At 34.7% G+C, this 17,583-nt stretch overlaps 2 protein-coding genes across 2 annotated transcripts; both read left to right on the forward strand.

Annotated features, from left to right (window-relative positions):
• Window positions 1-1,051: 1,051 nt before the first annotated feature.
• On the forward strand, window positions 1,052-7,450 carry LOC124454265 (lipoxygenase homology domain-containing protein 1-like). Its single transcript, XM_047005086.1, has 14 exons — window positions 1,052-1,233; window positions 1,304-1,580; window positions 1,660-1,812; window positions 1,928-2,146; window positions 2,509-2,662; window positions 3,027-3,233; window positions 3,302-3,481; window positions 3,636-3,883; window positions 4,750-4,870; window positions 5,361-5,552; window positions 5,670-5,879; window positions 5,945-6,242; window positions 6,362-6,468; window positions 6,720-7,450. The coding sequence occupies exons 2-14, from the start codon at window positions 1,578-1,580 to the stop codon at window positions 7,097-7,099; spliced, it is 2,472 nt and encodes an 823-aa protein (XP_046861042.1). The 5' UTR covers window positions 1,052-1,233; window positions 1,304-1,577; the 3' UTR covers window positions 7,100-7,450.
• A 2,994-nt stretch (window positions 7,451-10,444) lies between these two features.
• Window positions 10,445-11,315, forward strand: LOC124454771. The gene is given in 3 exon segments (XM_047005526.1): window positions 10,445-10,647; window positions 10,770-10,927; window positions 10,930-11,315. Coding segments are annotated over 3 exon segments (552 nt in total). The 5' UTR covers window positions 10,445-10,639.
• The last annotated feature ends 6,268 nt before the right edge of the window (window positions 11,316-17,583 follow it).

Raw genomic sequence — 17,583 nt, forward strand, 5'->3', positions numbered from 1 at the left:
AACATCACGTGAGTTGATAAAATGTCCAATGTTCATCAATAACTAACATCACGTGAGTTGATAAAATGTCCAATGCTCCTCAATAACCAACATCACGTGAGTTGATAAATTGTTCAATGTTCATCAATAACTAACATCACGTGAGTTGATAAAGTGTCCAATGTTCCTCAATAACTAACAACACGTGATTTGATAAATTGTCCAATGTTCCTCAATAACTAACATCACGTGAGTTGATAAATTGTCCAATGTTCATCAATAACTAACATCACGTGAGTTGATAAAGTCCAATGTTCCTCAATAACTAACATCACGAGTTGATAAAGTGTCCAATGTTCCTCAATAACTAACATCACGTGAGTTGATAAAGTGTCCAATGTTCCTCAATAACTAACATCACGTGAGTTGATAAAGTGTCCAATGTTCATCAATAACTAACATCACGTGAGTTGATAAAATGTCCAATGCTCCTCAATAAATAACATCACGTGAGTTGATAAATTGTCCAATGTTCCTCAATAACTAACATCACGTGAGTTGATAAATTGTCCAATGTTCCTCAATAACTAACATCACGTGAGTTGATAAATTGTCCAATGTTCTTCAATAACTTACATCACGTGAGTTTATAAATTGTCCAATGCTCATCAATAACTAACAACACGTGAGTTGATAAATTGTCCAATGCTCATCAATAACTAGCATCACGTGAGTTGATAAATTGTCCAATGTTCTTCAATAACTAACATCACGTGAGTTAATTAATTGTCCAATGTTCTTCAATAACTAACAACACGCGAATAATTACTTAAACTTACTGACTGCAGTTTATTAATTTTTATGCCTGCGGGACAGTAGCGAGCCATTCCCAAATTTATTTATGCTATGTAAATTTTTCGTCATCAGCATTATTATATTCTTTAGAAATTTATTATTTCTATAGTGAGTTAACACCAAAATATTTTTATTGCATGAAAAAACTTTCAAGTTACGTACGCCATTGCTGCGGGATAACAACATCACTTATGTAATCAACGTCTTCTTTTATGGTAGATGTTCCCTATGAAATCACAGTGTTTACAGGAGATGTGAGCGGAGCAGGGACTGGGGCCAATGTTTTTATTGTTATATACGGAACTGAACTCAATACTGGGAGAGTGTGTTCTAGCTGACACTAAGAAGAAAAGGAAAAATTGCTTTGAGAGAGGGGCCTCGGACCAGTTTGTTAAAGAGGTATTGCATTAAGTTTTTCATGTAATGTACGACTTGTTTCATACTTTTATGTCATTAATTTTCCATCCAGTTACCTGACGTTGGTGACGTCATCGAGAAGATCCGCGTTGGTCATGATGGTAAAGGGATTTTGGCAGGATGGTTTTTAGAAAAAGTTGAAATACGACGCTTACTTGAAGACAGTAAAAGTGCGAAACTATATTCGTTTCCCTGCGGACGCTGGCTTGCAAAAGGTGAAGACGACGGAACGATAGTTAGGGAACTGGTGCCAAAAGATGTCACCGAAGAAATTGTGAAGAAGGATGGTGAAATTGTTTCTAATAAAGTAGAACAAGAAGCATTGGATGGTAAGTCGACATAAACTGGTATTTAAAATGCAATAAAAACAATGCAAAAGTAGTGTTTTTATCGTTTTTCTTTTTCCAGTTCATAAATATCGTATACGTGATCACTGGTGACGTTAAAGGTGCAGGGACTGATGCAAATGTCTTTCTTACCTTATATGGTCAATATGGTGACTCTGGTGAACGACCGCTGTCCAAATCTGAGACTCATACTGATAAATTTGAACGTGGAAATGTAAGAAACGATGTTTACAAAATTTATCGTTCCTTTTCTGTTCTTTTCTTGACTATATGTACATTTTGTTGTTTCTTCTTGTTTTTATGTTGACTTATGTTTTTTATTGCTTTAGGAAGACATTTTTACACTTGAAGCAGCAAATCTTGGTTATATACACATGATGAACTTACGGCATGACAATAAATTGTTAAATTCATCTTGGTTTGTTGAGAGAGTAGAAATTGAAGATCTTACCGCTGACAGACATTTTATTTTTCATTGTGAACGCTGGCTCGCAAGAAGCAAGGAAGACAAAAAGATTGACAGAAATTTTTATGAAAAAGATTTTAAGGTTTGTTTAGTGAAAGAAATATATAAACAAGTAAGTGTGTATTTATAGTAGTTACGTTAAAATTCCTCAATGGCAAATGTTTTGTTTTCATGTATAGAATTATCAGTGGAATATAAATTTCAGCTGTACTTGTGTTTCGTTATTTAACCTTTAGCTTCGAGCTAGTTTTTAGAAACTCCTCATTTTTATTTAATCCTTTGCTTCATTAATTTTTCGTCTTATGATTTTCACTTTTTTTCATGATTGTTTCTTAAGACAATGTCGTGCACCAAATGGTTCCCAAAGTGTCTTATCACGTGATTCAGAGCGTCATCAGCTCCTTGTCAAAATATTCATAATTACAACTGATGTTTTGTTCACAGGGTGATCGCTCAAGCACTATGACAGACATGAGCATGAGTTCAAACATTAATCCTCGTATATCGTTATTTCGAAGTTCGAAGCGAAGCTCAACAGCTGATGCCATCTTTGAAAAAGAATTCAAAAAAAACAGCAAAAAATACAACGCATTGAAATGTTAGTGTAACTGCTCATTATTCGTCAATTTTTTTCATGTTGCTATAAAAGTGTTTGCCATCATGTAATCTGCTACAGAAATGTATGTATCATCATAAGATCTGTCTTGAATACATCTCTTTTCTCACGTGATCAGTTATATATACACATCAGTATGCAGAACTGTATCGAGTCACGTGATCGTAGACATGCATCCAAGCCACATCCCATAGTCAACCATACAGAAATGTATGCTATACTGTTTTAAGCTGAGAGATATCTAGAAAATTTTGTAGTCACCTCACAAGACATCTGTGCTATCATGTCATTAGCCATAGAAAATACATCGTAGAATTTACTTATAACTCTTATTTTTTCTATTCAGTTATTTCTTACACTGTCCGCGTGCTCACTTCAGAGGAAAAAGGAAGTGGGACCGAGGCAAATGTTTACATCGTTATAATTGGTACTGAGGCGTGTACTGAAAAAATTGACCTGGAACTTGTTCAAAAGACAGGATTTGAACCTGGTACTGCTGAAACTTTCTCAATAGAAGGCGTCGACGTTGGTGATATTAGAAAAATTGAAATTGGTAAGTGGAAGCATATTTATATACATATTCAATAAATTACTCAGTAATGAAAAATGTATAATGATTAGGTCATAATGGGTTTTTGGCCAAAGATGCTTGGTATCTCAAAGAAGTGGATATTGATGTTCCAACACGTGGCAAAGTGTATCATTTCCCGTGCAAACGCTGGCTGGCGAAAGATAAAGATGATGGACTGACGGCTCGTATTCTTACTCTTAATGATGGCGATCAAATTTCTTACAAACCATGTGAGTCGTCTTTCAAACTTGACTAGATTTCCTATTGTTGTGTAGGTGTCATGGATTTTCTATTGTTATTATACCAAGACAACATGTAAAATTTTCAAATGTAAAGTTGACTTTATCATTGTTGACAATTTCTCTTTGTGCATTTAACTTTTAGTTATTCTTTATGAGATCACTGTATTTACTGGTGACGTAAAGGATGCTGGTATTGATGGTGATGTCACTATGACCATATATGGCAGTGAGGGCGCCACGTCCGAAGTGAAGCTTGAGAAGGGAGACGAAATGTTTGAACGAGGTGGAACTGACTTATTTCGAATGGAACTGGAAGATGTTGGTAAATTGTGTAAGCTGAGGATTGGTCATAAGGGGAAAGGAAACAGAAATGAATGGTTCTTAGATAAGGTCAATAATATAGTTCAAATTGAAAGTTTTCTTACCTTAAGTATCTTCTATAACAACAATGACACTGGTATCAACTACCATCAACTATTTCAACCATTACGTAATTTTTGACCACACAATTGTCAACTACCATCAACTATTTCAACCATTACGTAATTTTTGAACACACAAATGTCAACTACCATCAACTATTTCAACCATTACGTAATTTTTGAACACACAAATGTCAACTACCATCAACTATTTCAACCACTACGTAATTTTTGACCAAGCAATTGTCAACTACTATCAACTATTTCAACCATTACGTAATTTTTGACCACACAATTGTCAACTACCATCAACTATTTTGACCATTACGTAATTTTCGACCACACAATTATCAACTACCATCAACTATTTCAACCATTACGTAATTTTCGACCACACAATTATCAACTACCATCAACTATTTCAACCATTACGTAATTTTGACCACACAATTATCAACTACCATCAACTATTTCAACCATTACGTAATTTTCGACCACACAATTATCAACTACCATCAACTATTTCAACCATTACGTAATTTTTGACCCCACAATTGTCAACTACCATCAACTATTTCAACCATTACGTAATTTTTGACCACACAATTATCAACTACCATCAACTATTTCAACCATTACGTAATTTTTGACCACACAATCATCAACTACCATCAACTATTTCAACCATTACGTAATTTTTGACCCCACAATTGTCAACTACCATCAACTATTTCAACCATTACGTAATTTTTGACCACACAACGCCGTATATACCTTCAATTGTCTACAAGTCCATACTTAACTCTGAGTTTAACAACATTCTTTTCTCATCAGGTTATAGTTCGAAATGATTTCACAGGTTCTGTTAGTGTATTTAAATGTAATTCTTGGCTAACTCCTGGAGATTTAGTCAAAGAACTACCTGCTATTACTGACGGAGAGAAAAAAGTCGAAAGTAAGTTTAGAGATCATAGTGAGAAATTTAGAAACTTATTTTTGATATTAAGATTATTTTAAGCTCTCGAAGTATTGTTTTCTTTTAGTTTTGGTAAAAGATCGTCTCATTTGAACAACTTGGCTAGCTTTAAATTATAGTTTTAACTTTTATTGTTTAATGTCTGTTCTTATGTTGAAACTTATGGTTAGCCAAATTTGCCCAACGAAATAAATTAAACTTTATTCATGGATAAAAAGCTAATCTTTTTTTATGTCCTCACTGGAATGAAAGTAAGATTCATTAATTGAAAAATGTTGAATTTTTTCATTCATTATTATAATGTTACACTCGTTGTGTTGCAAAATGTAAGGATTAATTGCTTTAATTTCTATATTATTCCATCTCACTTTCCTAAATCTTATCTTTAATTCAAATTCATATTCAACATTGGAGGATTGTAGAATCCGAAATTAGAATCTATTGACAGTTATATTCTGTTTTTAAACAGAGACGTCATATAAACTAAATGTAATAACGGGTGATGTTGGTGGCGCAGGGACAGATGCAAATGTTTGTATCATAATCTTTGGTGAACATGGCGACTCAGGTGAAATAGCTCTGAAAAAGTCTGAAACTTACAAAGACAAGTTCGAACGAGGTCATACTGATGTCTTTTTACTCCAGGACATACTAAGTTTGGGTTTGTATTAATGTAAATTTGTAATTGAACAATGTTTACATTGGATAAAATCATTGCTTGCATTAATAATTTAATTAAAATCTTCATTTTCAATGCCTTACTTCTTCTTCGTTCAAGGTGAACTAATTAAAGTACGAATATGGCATGATAACAAGTTCCCAAAAGCTAGTTGGTATTTAGAAAGAATAAATATTGAAGATGAAACAACAAAGAAATTTTATGAATTTCCCTGTGATCGTTGGCTAGGCAAGGACAAAGATGACGGTAGTTTAGTTCGAGAATTGGCATGTGCTAATAGAGATGAAGCTACCGACTCTCCAGTTGCTGGTAAAACATTTTCAACTAACTGGAAATCTTGTTTGCCTTGTGTAAAATACTTTGTCTTTTTATAGCATTTGAAATAACCCTTTTGACGAGTGATAGACAGAATGCAGGTACCAATCAGAACGCGTCCATCGTCTTAGTTGGGGAAAAGAGGAAATCTCAGGTTCTTCACATTGAAAACAATTCGAAAAATAAACTTCTCAGACGTGGAAACACTAACACATTTAAATTTGTAACCAAACCTCTGGGAAATCTCATTGAAGTTATTATTGGACATCACCCAAAGCTTGGAGCAAAACTTTCTGAGAAAGAAACATCATGGTATTTACATGAAGTAGTGGTAAAAAACACTGACACCGGTGAAAGGTAATGAGCAATTGACTATTTGTTTTATATGTTACACATTTGTTATTTTACTCATCTTTTAATGTACTTAGTAACACTTATTGATGTATAGGTTTGCATTGCTTTTTGTTTGTTTCCAGATTTGTATTTCCTTGCCGTCAATGGATACCACTTTCTTCAAGCAAAGATGACAGAGTTATATTGGAGTGTAAAACAGCTGAACGATCAAGGCTATCTGTAAAACGAGGTACACACATTTTTATGTTGATTATTGTCAACTCTGAATGTCTATCGTTCTCAACTGAGATATTGTCAACATTCCTTAGATGTGATCTCGCTGCAAATGTTGGTTATAAACATGTTTTTCATAGTAGAGATATTTTAAAAAATGTTTAGATAGAGATGCTTTTAATGGCATTATTTTAAATTTCATCAAAAACCTTAATTTTGGAAAAACTGCGTGACAATCCAATTGTTTTTTTCGTTTATATATTTCAGAGCTTCAAGCCATGAAGTACGAGGTGGCGGTTTTTACCGCTGACGTTCTTCATGCGGGCACCGATGCTAATGTTACAATTGTGCTATACGGAGAAAACGGTGATACTGGTCCACGGAGGTTATCAAAAAAAATGGTGAATTTATTTGAGCGTGGTCAAAAGGATTGCTTTATTATTGAAGCACTAGATTTAGGTCAACTAAAGAGATTACGTATTGAACATGATAATAAAGGATATGGAGCTGGTTGGATGCTTGATAAAGTAGAAATCACCAACTTAGAAAGTTCTGAAGTTACGATTTTCCCGTGTAATCAATGGTTTGATAAGAAAAAAGGTGATGGTTTGATTTCTCGAGAACTCTTTCCCACAAATGCTACATGAAGTACTCGATTTTGCTGTCTGTTATTCTTCTAATTATTTATTCTGGCATTATGTCAGCCGTATAAGGGACCCTTTGATGTGCAAATTCTTTATGGCTATGGTTTACCATTTCATCTTTCTTGTTCGTTAAAAAGGCAATAGACTGGCTGCCATGATGATAATCGTGTAATACGCAATCATATAATCACTTTTTGTTTCATTTCGAATTACCGTATTTCTTCGCCTCCCTCTAGTAAACGCCCCGGCGTTTATTAAAATGACTGCCAAAGAAACTCTTCGACGAAGTTAAATTTTTTATTGTAATAATTTTTGTAAATATTTTTAATCAATAAATGTCATTTTAAAGATTTATATCTAGACTGACATTGCTACCATTGTCAGTATTGAAAGACCGTTGTTTGTTCCCATCATGCAAATGTTATCTTGTACATTCACTGGAACTACAGTGAATGGAATTGATTCTCTTTAGACATAAATAATAATTTTACTAAAATTTTGCATTTATCGAGTAAACATTTCAGCCGGTTTCGCCATTGATATTGTTGTACATTACTTCTTGTACAACCCCCCCAAAAAAACGAGAGAGTGTACTAAACTATAACATGCAATCATATCGAACCATTTTTTCCATGACAAAAATAATGGTTTACATTCAAACTGTGAATTTACCCTTAAAATTTGTAAAATTTCTATGAAATTTTTGTAAAACGTAGCCACTTCTCTGTTTTAGTGGGCTTGTGGCAACAGGCTCTCGAAAGGTTTTTTGACACAACTTTCAACTTTTTCGGGTTACCACATAAAAACATTGTCAAATTATAATCATTTACACTTTGAACCACTTTTCGGTCGACACGCGTAGTTTTTTGAAGCATTGATAACGACCAGTTTAATAAAAGCTTTTGTTATATAGCTGTAATATCAATATGAATCATGATAAGTTACTGTAGAACCAAGTTCTAAAACATCAAAACAGCTTTATTTTCGTCTAGTGTTGTGCATAACTTAAGATAAGTTGCAATTTGAAAATTTGTGTTTTGACTTTATGAGGGAAATAGTGTAGGGGAAAACATTGAAGATACTTACTATGCTAACATGGGGGAAATAACATTGAAGATACTTACTATGCTAACATGGGGGAAATAACATTGAAGATACTTACTATGCTAACATGGGGGAAATAACATTGAAGTATGTGGTAAATAGTAAGTACAAAAAACATTCTAGTATGACGGAAATAATATAAGGGGAAATGTCATCAAAGATTCTTAGTATTCTAATTTCTTTATTATTCTGATTATAATAAACATGACCAATAAATGTGACTATAAAATGTGAATGCCTTCAGTTGGAAGCTACTCTTAACTCAGACTTTATCTTAAATAGAGTACATGAAATAATTGCTGCATTGAGTCGACATCATGAAATTCCATATATCTGTTGCGCTAGTAGCTATCGTCATCATGGTAAGAAGATTAAGCACAAATTTTAAGTAAAATTATTCAATGTAATAGCATGCACCCTTAGGTTTTAGACCACATGTTTTTTACAATCGTTAAAACATTGTTTTTATAATTTTTCACATATTAACTTTAAAAGTAAATTCTCATGTTATAATTAAGATATTTATTATTCAGTTTTTATTTGTTCGTCTAACATCATTTAATAATTTCTTTGAATGTATTCGACTTGTAGACACTTTCTGCTGATGCATTCTATAGCGAAAGTAAGTATACAGTTTTATTTTCTAAAATTGACATGTGTGAGTTTTTGGTCATTTCTAAAAGGTTGTTGTTTCTTATTGTGTGATAGCACTTCCGCAGGACTTATTGATAGCGTTATAAAAATTTTAGCTTTAGTCAAAAGGCGCTTTTGTTGTGATCTATACAGATAAATTATTAGGAAAAATTTCTCCGCTTTTATTTATTCAGTGGTAAAACTTATATTGGTCAAATAATAAGAGCTCGTAGTGAGACAGAAAATTAAAGAATTCTTTTAAGAATAAGCAGTGCTTTTTCATGATGGGTAATAGTAAAACGCAGAAATAGAATGGCGGATTGACGAAAGCGGAATGATGGAAGCGAAATGATGGAAGCAGTGAAACTTTAGACAATGAGCGCATGTGAAAGTTATTGTCGATTTCAGTTAACTTTTCAAATGGCGGTTGCCAAGTTACTTTCTAATGTTGCCAACTACACTTCCAAATATGGAATATTCGATATGAACTTGTCAACTTGAGTTGACAAGTTGTGTACTTGAGTACTGAAGTTGTGTACTTGAGTACTGAAGTTGTGAACTTGAGTACTGAAGTTGTGAACTTGAATACTGAAGTTGGGAACTTAAGTATTGAAGTTGTGAACTAAAGTTGCGCAGTACTGGCAAACGCGAAAGGTCTTTGTACCCTGTAGTCATTTGGCCATGAATCCGTTCAGTAAGCAAGGAAAAGCTTTACCAATAGAAGTAAGAAATGAAATACTTGAAAGGTTGTTAAATAACCAGCGTTTGACAAACATTTTGAAACAACTAAATCTACCGTATAAGACTATATCAAATATAATAGATCTATGTGTAGACACTGGTTCTATTGCACCTCGCCAGGGCGAACGTGATGTTCGAACCACGCGTACAGATGACGTTATTGCATACGCTGAATATCTAAAAATTAATAAACCATCTATTTACGCAAAAGAGATTCAGCAACACCTAGAAAATATCAAAGTTTGCCTTCCAGCAAACATACCTAGCAGGTCATCCATTAGTAGAATTTTGAATAAAGATCTTGGTTACTCTTACAAGATAATAAGTCAAATTCCTCGAGAGACAGAACGGCCGGACGTTATGGAGAAGTTAGAAGCTTACGTAGCAAATATTTCATTGATTGATTGCAACCGTATGCATTTCTTTGATGAGTCGCCTGTAGTTGTTACGAGTGGCAACAGACGTCGAGGGTACAGTATGCAGGGTACTCCTGCATTTAAAATCCAACGATACTCTTCTAGTGCCACATTTACTGTAAATTTTTTACATAATGTGAACGGCGTATCGTATTATAACACTCTAAGGGGGATTACGGATTAGAATTGCTAAAGCTTTTCCTTGCTTACTGAACGGTTCATTGCCAAATGTCTACAGGGTACAAAGACCTTTCGCGTTTGCCAGTACTTCGCAACTTTAGTTCCCAACTTCAGTACTCAAGTTCACAACTTCAGTACTCAAGTACACAACTTGTCAACTCAAGTTGACAAGTTCATATCGAATATTCCATATTTGGAAATGTAGTTGGCAACATTAGAAAGTAACTTGGCAACCGCCATTTGAAAAGTTAACTGAAATCGACAATAGGGACCTTACGATGCGACAACGGCTACTGCGACGGCACCGGAGTTTGATCCCTTTTTTTAACTGAGCATGCGCACGCACCATCTGTACGTTGTTTACACGTTTTGAAAAGACGGAACCGACGTGAAAACAACAACTTTGGCGTCGCTTCAGAACGGCAGAGAAAAAAAATCAAAAATCTTGCAAAAATCATTCGATTGTCAAATGGCGAGGTGAGTTTTGTTATCTTTGGCTTAATATATGTAAATGAGGTTATGGTTGACTCAGCCTTTATGCTTAAATGGCTACTTATGGCTTAAAATGCTTACATATTTTTCTGAATATCTCTTTGTAGCACTACTGTTGCTTCACGTGCATCTATGAAATGGTCCTCAAGCCATGATATAGCTTTATCACGAGAAATCTTGCTATTTAGACCATGGATTCACAGAAGAGGATCAACTGAAAGAGGCCAAATTTGGGAAAACATTGCTAAATCGCTCAATGCTTTGAAATGCCAAAATTCCATGTATCTCAGAGATCTGTTCGCGATCGATATCAACTGCTCGAAAAGAAATACAAAAGAAAACAATCAGAAGAAGAAAGAGCCAGTGGTATTTCACCCGAAGAGAGTGAACTTGACGAGGCTATGGAGGACATCATAGCTCAGTTTGAGGAAGCTGATCATTTAAATGAACAACTCACGTTCGAGAAAAAACAGAGAGCTCAGGCAGAAGTTGAAAAGGCTGTAGAAATGCGTCGCTGCTCAATGGAAACGTTCAAAGAAACGAAAAAGAGGAATGGCGAGGAAGAAAATAACGAGCCATCTGCTAAAAAGAAGAAAAGGACCAGTGGATCGGATGTCATGCGATACCTGCGAGAAAAGGCGAAATTGATATAAAATGAAAGCTGATGAAGTCGAGCTGAGAAGAACGGAAAGTGAACGACATTACGAACTTATGCAGGAAGAACTACGCATTAGAAGGCTTGAAGCTGAACGCCAAAAAGAGCAGAATGAGCAACAAGTTATGCAGTTAACTAATTCCCAAATGATGCAACAACAACAGATGAAACAGCTATTTGAAGTGACTCAAGGTATGATGTTACAGCAGCAGCAGCAAAGTGCTTCTTTGTAGCTATATTTGAAAAGTTTGCAACAAAATTCAACTAAAACCGTAACAATCATTGTGTTTTATTTGATTTTTTGTTTGCATATCATTGTTCTGTTGAAAGACAGTGTTTATAAGACATTTAATATTTCTAAACATAAACATAAATAAGAATAATGAAGGATTAGGACTAATTTTTTGGTCTAACTTACATTGTTATTTGTATTGTTTGTATTAAATATTGTTGTTTTTAGTTATTGTTTTGGTCTATTCATTCTGTACTCTGTTAAAACATGTCAAACGTTTATGTAAACATTGCAGCACAATACAGCATTTATAATACCTCTTTTCATTCATTGTCAAAAAAATATTCATCTAAAGCAGGTGGATCAAGCTGAAAATAAGTGGAGGTTGTTGACTGATATAGGCAAGTGCGTGCATTATGAATTAAGGCAGAACAAACATACATTTTCCCCACTGCACTCAAGTGAACTTTAAGATTTTTCTTAAAGTCTACAAATTTAAAATAGTTAACAACATCACCAAACACCCACTCTACTGCCACCCTGACAGAGCTCATAGATTTGTTCCATGCAAGTTGGTCTGCTGTTAGCCCAGCCCCTTTGTATGGAGCTTGAAGATGTGGTCTAAGAGGGTAAGCTGGATCCCCATACACACAAAGTATATCTCCTTCAGGATTCATTGAGTATTGCTGCATTTGATTCAAGATACCAGACATTGCCAGCATGGCACTGTCATGTCGTTTTCCTTCGACTGGGCCATACAAATTAGCAATTAGTCCATTAGGGGCTGCTATAGACTGAAACTTTATGGCGTGTACTCGTTTATGACCGTTGTAAAGTACACGTTGATTTTTTCCTGGTCTAGTCACAGGTCTGACTGTACCATCTATGAACCCCCAGCAGTTTGCCAATGGAGCACCTTGGCTGTGTACTGCATCAGCAAATATTTGTAAATTGGAGGGAGAAAGCCAGGGTTGATTTAAAGAAGACAACAAATGTCCCCATCGCTCATATGTGAAGTTGATAACTTCGTTTGTTATCATGCATAGCTGTGGAATGGGTCTTCCAAATGTTGGCACCAGATCTGCAAAGCGGCAAGGATAAGCAAACCTCATCAAAATATACAAAGCGCCTCAATGCCGTCGACTTGAACACCATTATAACAAGTTACCTCTAGAGGTAGCTGCATTACGTCGCGTAGGTGGTATATATCGTTGCGATAAAATCGAAAATTGTTTTTGCACTCATCGTCAGAAAACTTGTGAATGGAAAACTTGTCGTACTTTCTGTAACACATATTCGGGTTTTTTGGTTTATATATTTCGTATAGCAACATGCAGTCATCTACACCAAGAAAACCATCACCATGAGAAAGTAACAGAGCGTCTCTGATGCACGGCATCATGGAAAATATATAAATATGGAAGCTAGCTGTTTAGCAAAAAACTTTTTATCAACATAAAGATTTCCCGCGCTTTTTACGAACGTCGCCTTATCATAAGGACAAAATAGGGAGTTTTAGCAGAGCCTACGAGTACGATTTACGTCATTTTGGCGCGAAAACATTGTTGCGACAACAAAAACACGTAGCCGTCATCAATCTGAGTACGATGTTTTGTAAAAAATTCGTAGTCGCGACTACGATGTCTTTTTAAGCAAAGAAAGTAGGTATATTTCTTTATTCTGTAAGAAATTTGTTTACAGTACTATTTTCGAGCATCCAGGCTTTAATTTAGAACCCTTTTTGAGCACAGATGTACATTAAAAAGGAAAATATGACCTGCAAAACTTTCATGTATTTCGTACGCAAAGTGAAAGATAAACAAACAATAAAATAGTACAAATATATCGTACATAAAACTTAAAATAGTGAAGATTTTTCAGTCTAAAGAGTCCTATATTCTTGTAAAACCAGTATTATCGATTCTTTGATATCATTATTGACAAATAGAGCCTTAGCTGCTCCGCAAACGTCGGTGTTTTACACAATAAAAAGGCTCGTTCTATTGTTTACAACTAAAGCAAAATTTTGACCAAGCGACAACGACAACAAACTTCCTCGTGCCATTCTCTTACACGGTCAAATTTCGTACTCGTAGTCGTAGTCGTACTCTTGCTAAAACTCCCTATTAGCTACAACGAGAACGGCAACGGCAACTAGTCGATCCAGTCCCTTCAGAGTAGATTGAGGTTGCCGTCGCAGTTGCCGTTGTCGCATCGTAAGGTCCCTATTAACTGCGTTGCACAAAACGTAGTTTGTCGGATAGTTAAGTAACTACGTAGTTATTTTGCGTGGAAATTGCGTGGAGTGTTGTTTACGTTAAATGACATAAAGTTTAATCAATTTATGCTTTGTAATGGCGGGCAAGTGAACTATAAAATGACTTCAAAATCAAGAAAAATCTCTTGGCTTATGTAAAAATCTTAAAATATGGCAAACTATTGTCGTTTTTACGGATGTTGATGATGCGAAAAGAAAATTTAATAAACGATTCACGGTGACATGGTAACCGGATTAAATTGTAGCATATACTTTGGACTTTTTTCAAGAAAATCGACCCTTATCTTCTGTGTCATGCAGTACGATATTGATGAATGATATGAGTCTAGGATGTACCAATTATATATAATGGACTTGGGCAAGCGAAACAATGAACTCTTCTCAAATTGATTCATATTGTGTTCTATGTGCAAGGATTTAAATATTTAAATGGCCTTGCTTTTACAGAATTTAAAACTGAGAGATTGAGGGTAACAAAGGAAAAGGTCGTTTCGTTTCTCTTTATAACAGCTGAGTAAAATGCTTGAAAGCAGGGGCGGATCTAGGATTTTTTAAACATCAGTCATAAAACGTCTAAGGCGCTCCGCACCTGGGGGTCTGAGGCATTCTCCCCTGAGAAATTTTGAATTTCAGAGCCTTGAAAATGCCACTTTCAGCGTTTTAGAGCAATACAAAATGTATTTGTGGGCATCGTTTTTGCGTAAAAACAAAACATTTTGCTTACGTTTTTTTCAAAAAAAAAAAATAATGAAGTGAACAATACTTGAATGTTTTGCCAAATATTTAGGCTCATTATCATGCCAAATATATGGCTCATTAGCATGTCTAGGAACGCAAAATTTATTTTACAATAATGCTATTCAAAACAGATATAGTCTTTAAAATTTCTACCAAGTTGTCAGGCATAGACCCCCTAGAGACCCCCATTCAAACCTCTATGTAATGAGTTAAGTTAGAAATTTGGTACTACAAGTGACAGTTCATAGATATAGAAAGCTCAGACTTCAAACCATGCAAGTTTATTGTAACCCTTACCCATCTCCACATCAGTGCCAGCAAATTCACCTTTTGAGAAAAACTCAAAATTTTTTCTGCCAAAGGTTAAGCAAAATTATCAAATTTGCAGTTAAGGACAGCTTAATGCCATAAATGTTTATTAGGCATTTCACTAGACTATTATCTTCTGTAAGTATATGCAAGGTGTGCTATATAGCAATCACTAGTAGCATTGTATTTGCAAATACAAACAGAATGTAACCAACATGTCTTTAATTATATAATTACATGAATGTTAAAATTGGTTCATGTGTCATGCTTACTGGTTATGATAAATATCTTTTCATATGATCAAAGCTTGTTTAAATGTAAATCTGAAATAATTTAGTTTAGAAATTATAATGATCATCAGAAAAATTACCTAGTGATCATGAAAAATACTTTGCTGTTTTGCCAAATTTCAAGGTTTATCTGCATACATAGAAAGACATTTTTACTTTATAGAAAATGCTTTTCATACATCAATAGCCCTTTGGAATTTATGGCAAACAATCTGGTATGAGCTGTAGATTAACACACCTTTACATCTCTACATGAGGTGTTCAGTTAGAAAGGGGACAATATGTGACATGGGACAACATTCCATGTATGTGAAATACTCAGGTTTAATACCATTCCAGTCAAATTGTCAAAATAAAAGCTTCATGGATCAGAAGACTCAAAATCACAGGTTATAGTAAACAGCTTCTCATGTAATCAATGTTAGTTTTCTCAAATCTTAAACAATATGTAGTATAACTGTCCAATGATTGAATGATCAATGATCATAAACTGAAAAACCCCAAACATTTGTTTATGATAAAGTAAATAATAGTATGGCGCCTTATGGCTACAGATTTTTTGTCCATTGAAATATATTTGCAGGAATGTAGGATTTCGCTGCCGTATAACGGCCACGATTCCCCAAGCACTAAAGAAATCATAGCTAAAAGTCCTTCGTCAACAACAATTTTAGAAGCATCGATCTGCTTACCATACGCCATATTGGCATAAATCGCATCACACACTCGCATAATTGACTTTGATATATTACATTCATGCATACACTTCCCTTGTCCTTTACTTACGATTTTGGATGTAAATTTCTGCTCATAAAACTCAAAACAATGTTGGCTTTCTTTTGAACATCAATGACTGAAATGTCGCTCGCGAGATCGTCTTTGCCAAGCATTTAAAATTTATCCATAAATTTCCACCCTCTTGAAAAAATTCACATTTTGGACAGCAGCATTCATGTCAATATATGAATTTGTAAAAGATTTCCATAAATTCCATCTGATTGTAGTTTAGTTTCTATCATGCTTATAAAAATTACTATAAAACGATCAAACATTCAATTCAGACAGTGAGCTTGACTATGTTAGTTCAGTTGGCTATCAGTCGAAATCCGTCAAACCAATCACAATAAAGCAAAAATTCAAATGAACCAATTGTAAGATAGCAATTGGACTCCCTTATACGTCCGGCCACCCTTATTATCAGTCGAGACCATTCCAGACTGTCCACTGATCTGGCTATTGACCAATAAAATAAGCGTTTTTGACGTTCATAGACTCCTTTATCCGTCGAACCAGTCAAGCCACCCCGCTTATCAGTCGGTTATTCCAGGTCAATTAAAATTCAACTGATCTGGTTACCAACGAGATATTCATTGGATTAGTCATTAGTTTTCAAAAATAAATAAAGCTGCATTTTTATCACCAAGTAAATGCGATAAGAAAATAAGAATAATTAATGATTTTTAATTAATATGAATAGGTAATTTTTGAATTTCAAACATCAGTCGCGCGACGGATTTGACATACTCTAGATCCGCCCCTGCTTGAAAGAAATGTGTGTATAGACATAAGTCACACATATTTGTAAAAGATGACAGTGATGGACTTTTTTATTATTAGAAAACATTTCTTTGACTCATCATAGTTAGTAGCCATGTAATCTAGCCACTGTCTTTTCTCTGCTTGTGACATGTTATATTAACAGCTATACACAAAATACTTTTTTGTTCTTAATTCTACCTTGCAAAAACTGAGTTATAAAAACTATTGGGTATATTTGTTCATATTCAGCACAACATTTATACTGTAGTACCTCTTTGTTTTAACATAATCTAGTTTATTTTCCATAGAGCAAAGAGTTTATATGATGCATATGATATTAAATCAAGCAAAATGCATAGGGAAAAACACGCAATTTGAACATTTGATACATCCAAGGCTATAGGGTTCATTGCTCGATAAACATTCTTTCTTTTTTTTGTCATTGAACGAATTGTACGTGGTTGTAAGACAATGTCAGCGAGTTATGTGCACTAATCGTAAAGAAGTGGCAATCTCAATTGAGAGTCTCGCTTATGAGTTGAAAGAGCTACCGGACGCAAAAAAGACAATACAAAATGCAATTGCTCTTGTGTGAAAGGGATTTGTTACGCGGAACGTTGTAGGCTGTTTTTCGTCAGCAAAACTTAAGGTGTTTACAGCACTGACGAATGTAGTACACCGTCCATAAAGCTCTTATTCTAAAAGCTTTTGCCATGGAAAGTACATATGTGATTAAAAACTCAAGGTAAAACCCTTTAGCTCCATAGCATAGTTAACATTAACTACCTTTTAACTGCATTTAGCGCTAACTACTTTTTTATACAACCGACTTAACCGCGTGGTTAAATTTAACTACTTTTTAACTGCACAAAGTGTAGTT

Source organism: Xenia sp. Carnegie-2017, unplaced genomic scaffold (genome assembly GCF_021976095.1).
Source record: "Xenia sp. Carnegie-2017 unplaced genomic scaffold, XeniaSp_v1 HiC_scaffold_3, whole genome shotgun sequence".
Lineage (NCBI taxonomy): Eukaryota > Metazoa > Cnidaria > Anthozoa > Malacalcyonacea > Xeniidae > Xenia > Xenia sp. Carnegie-2017.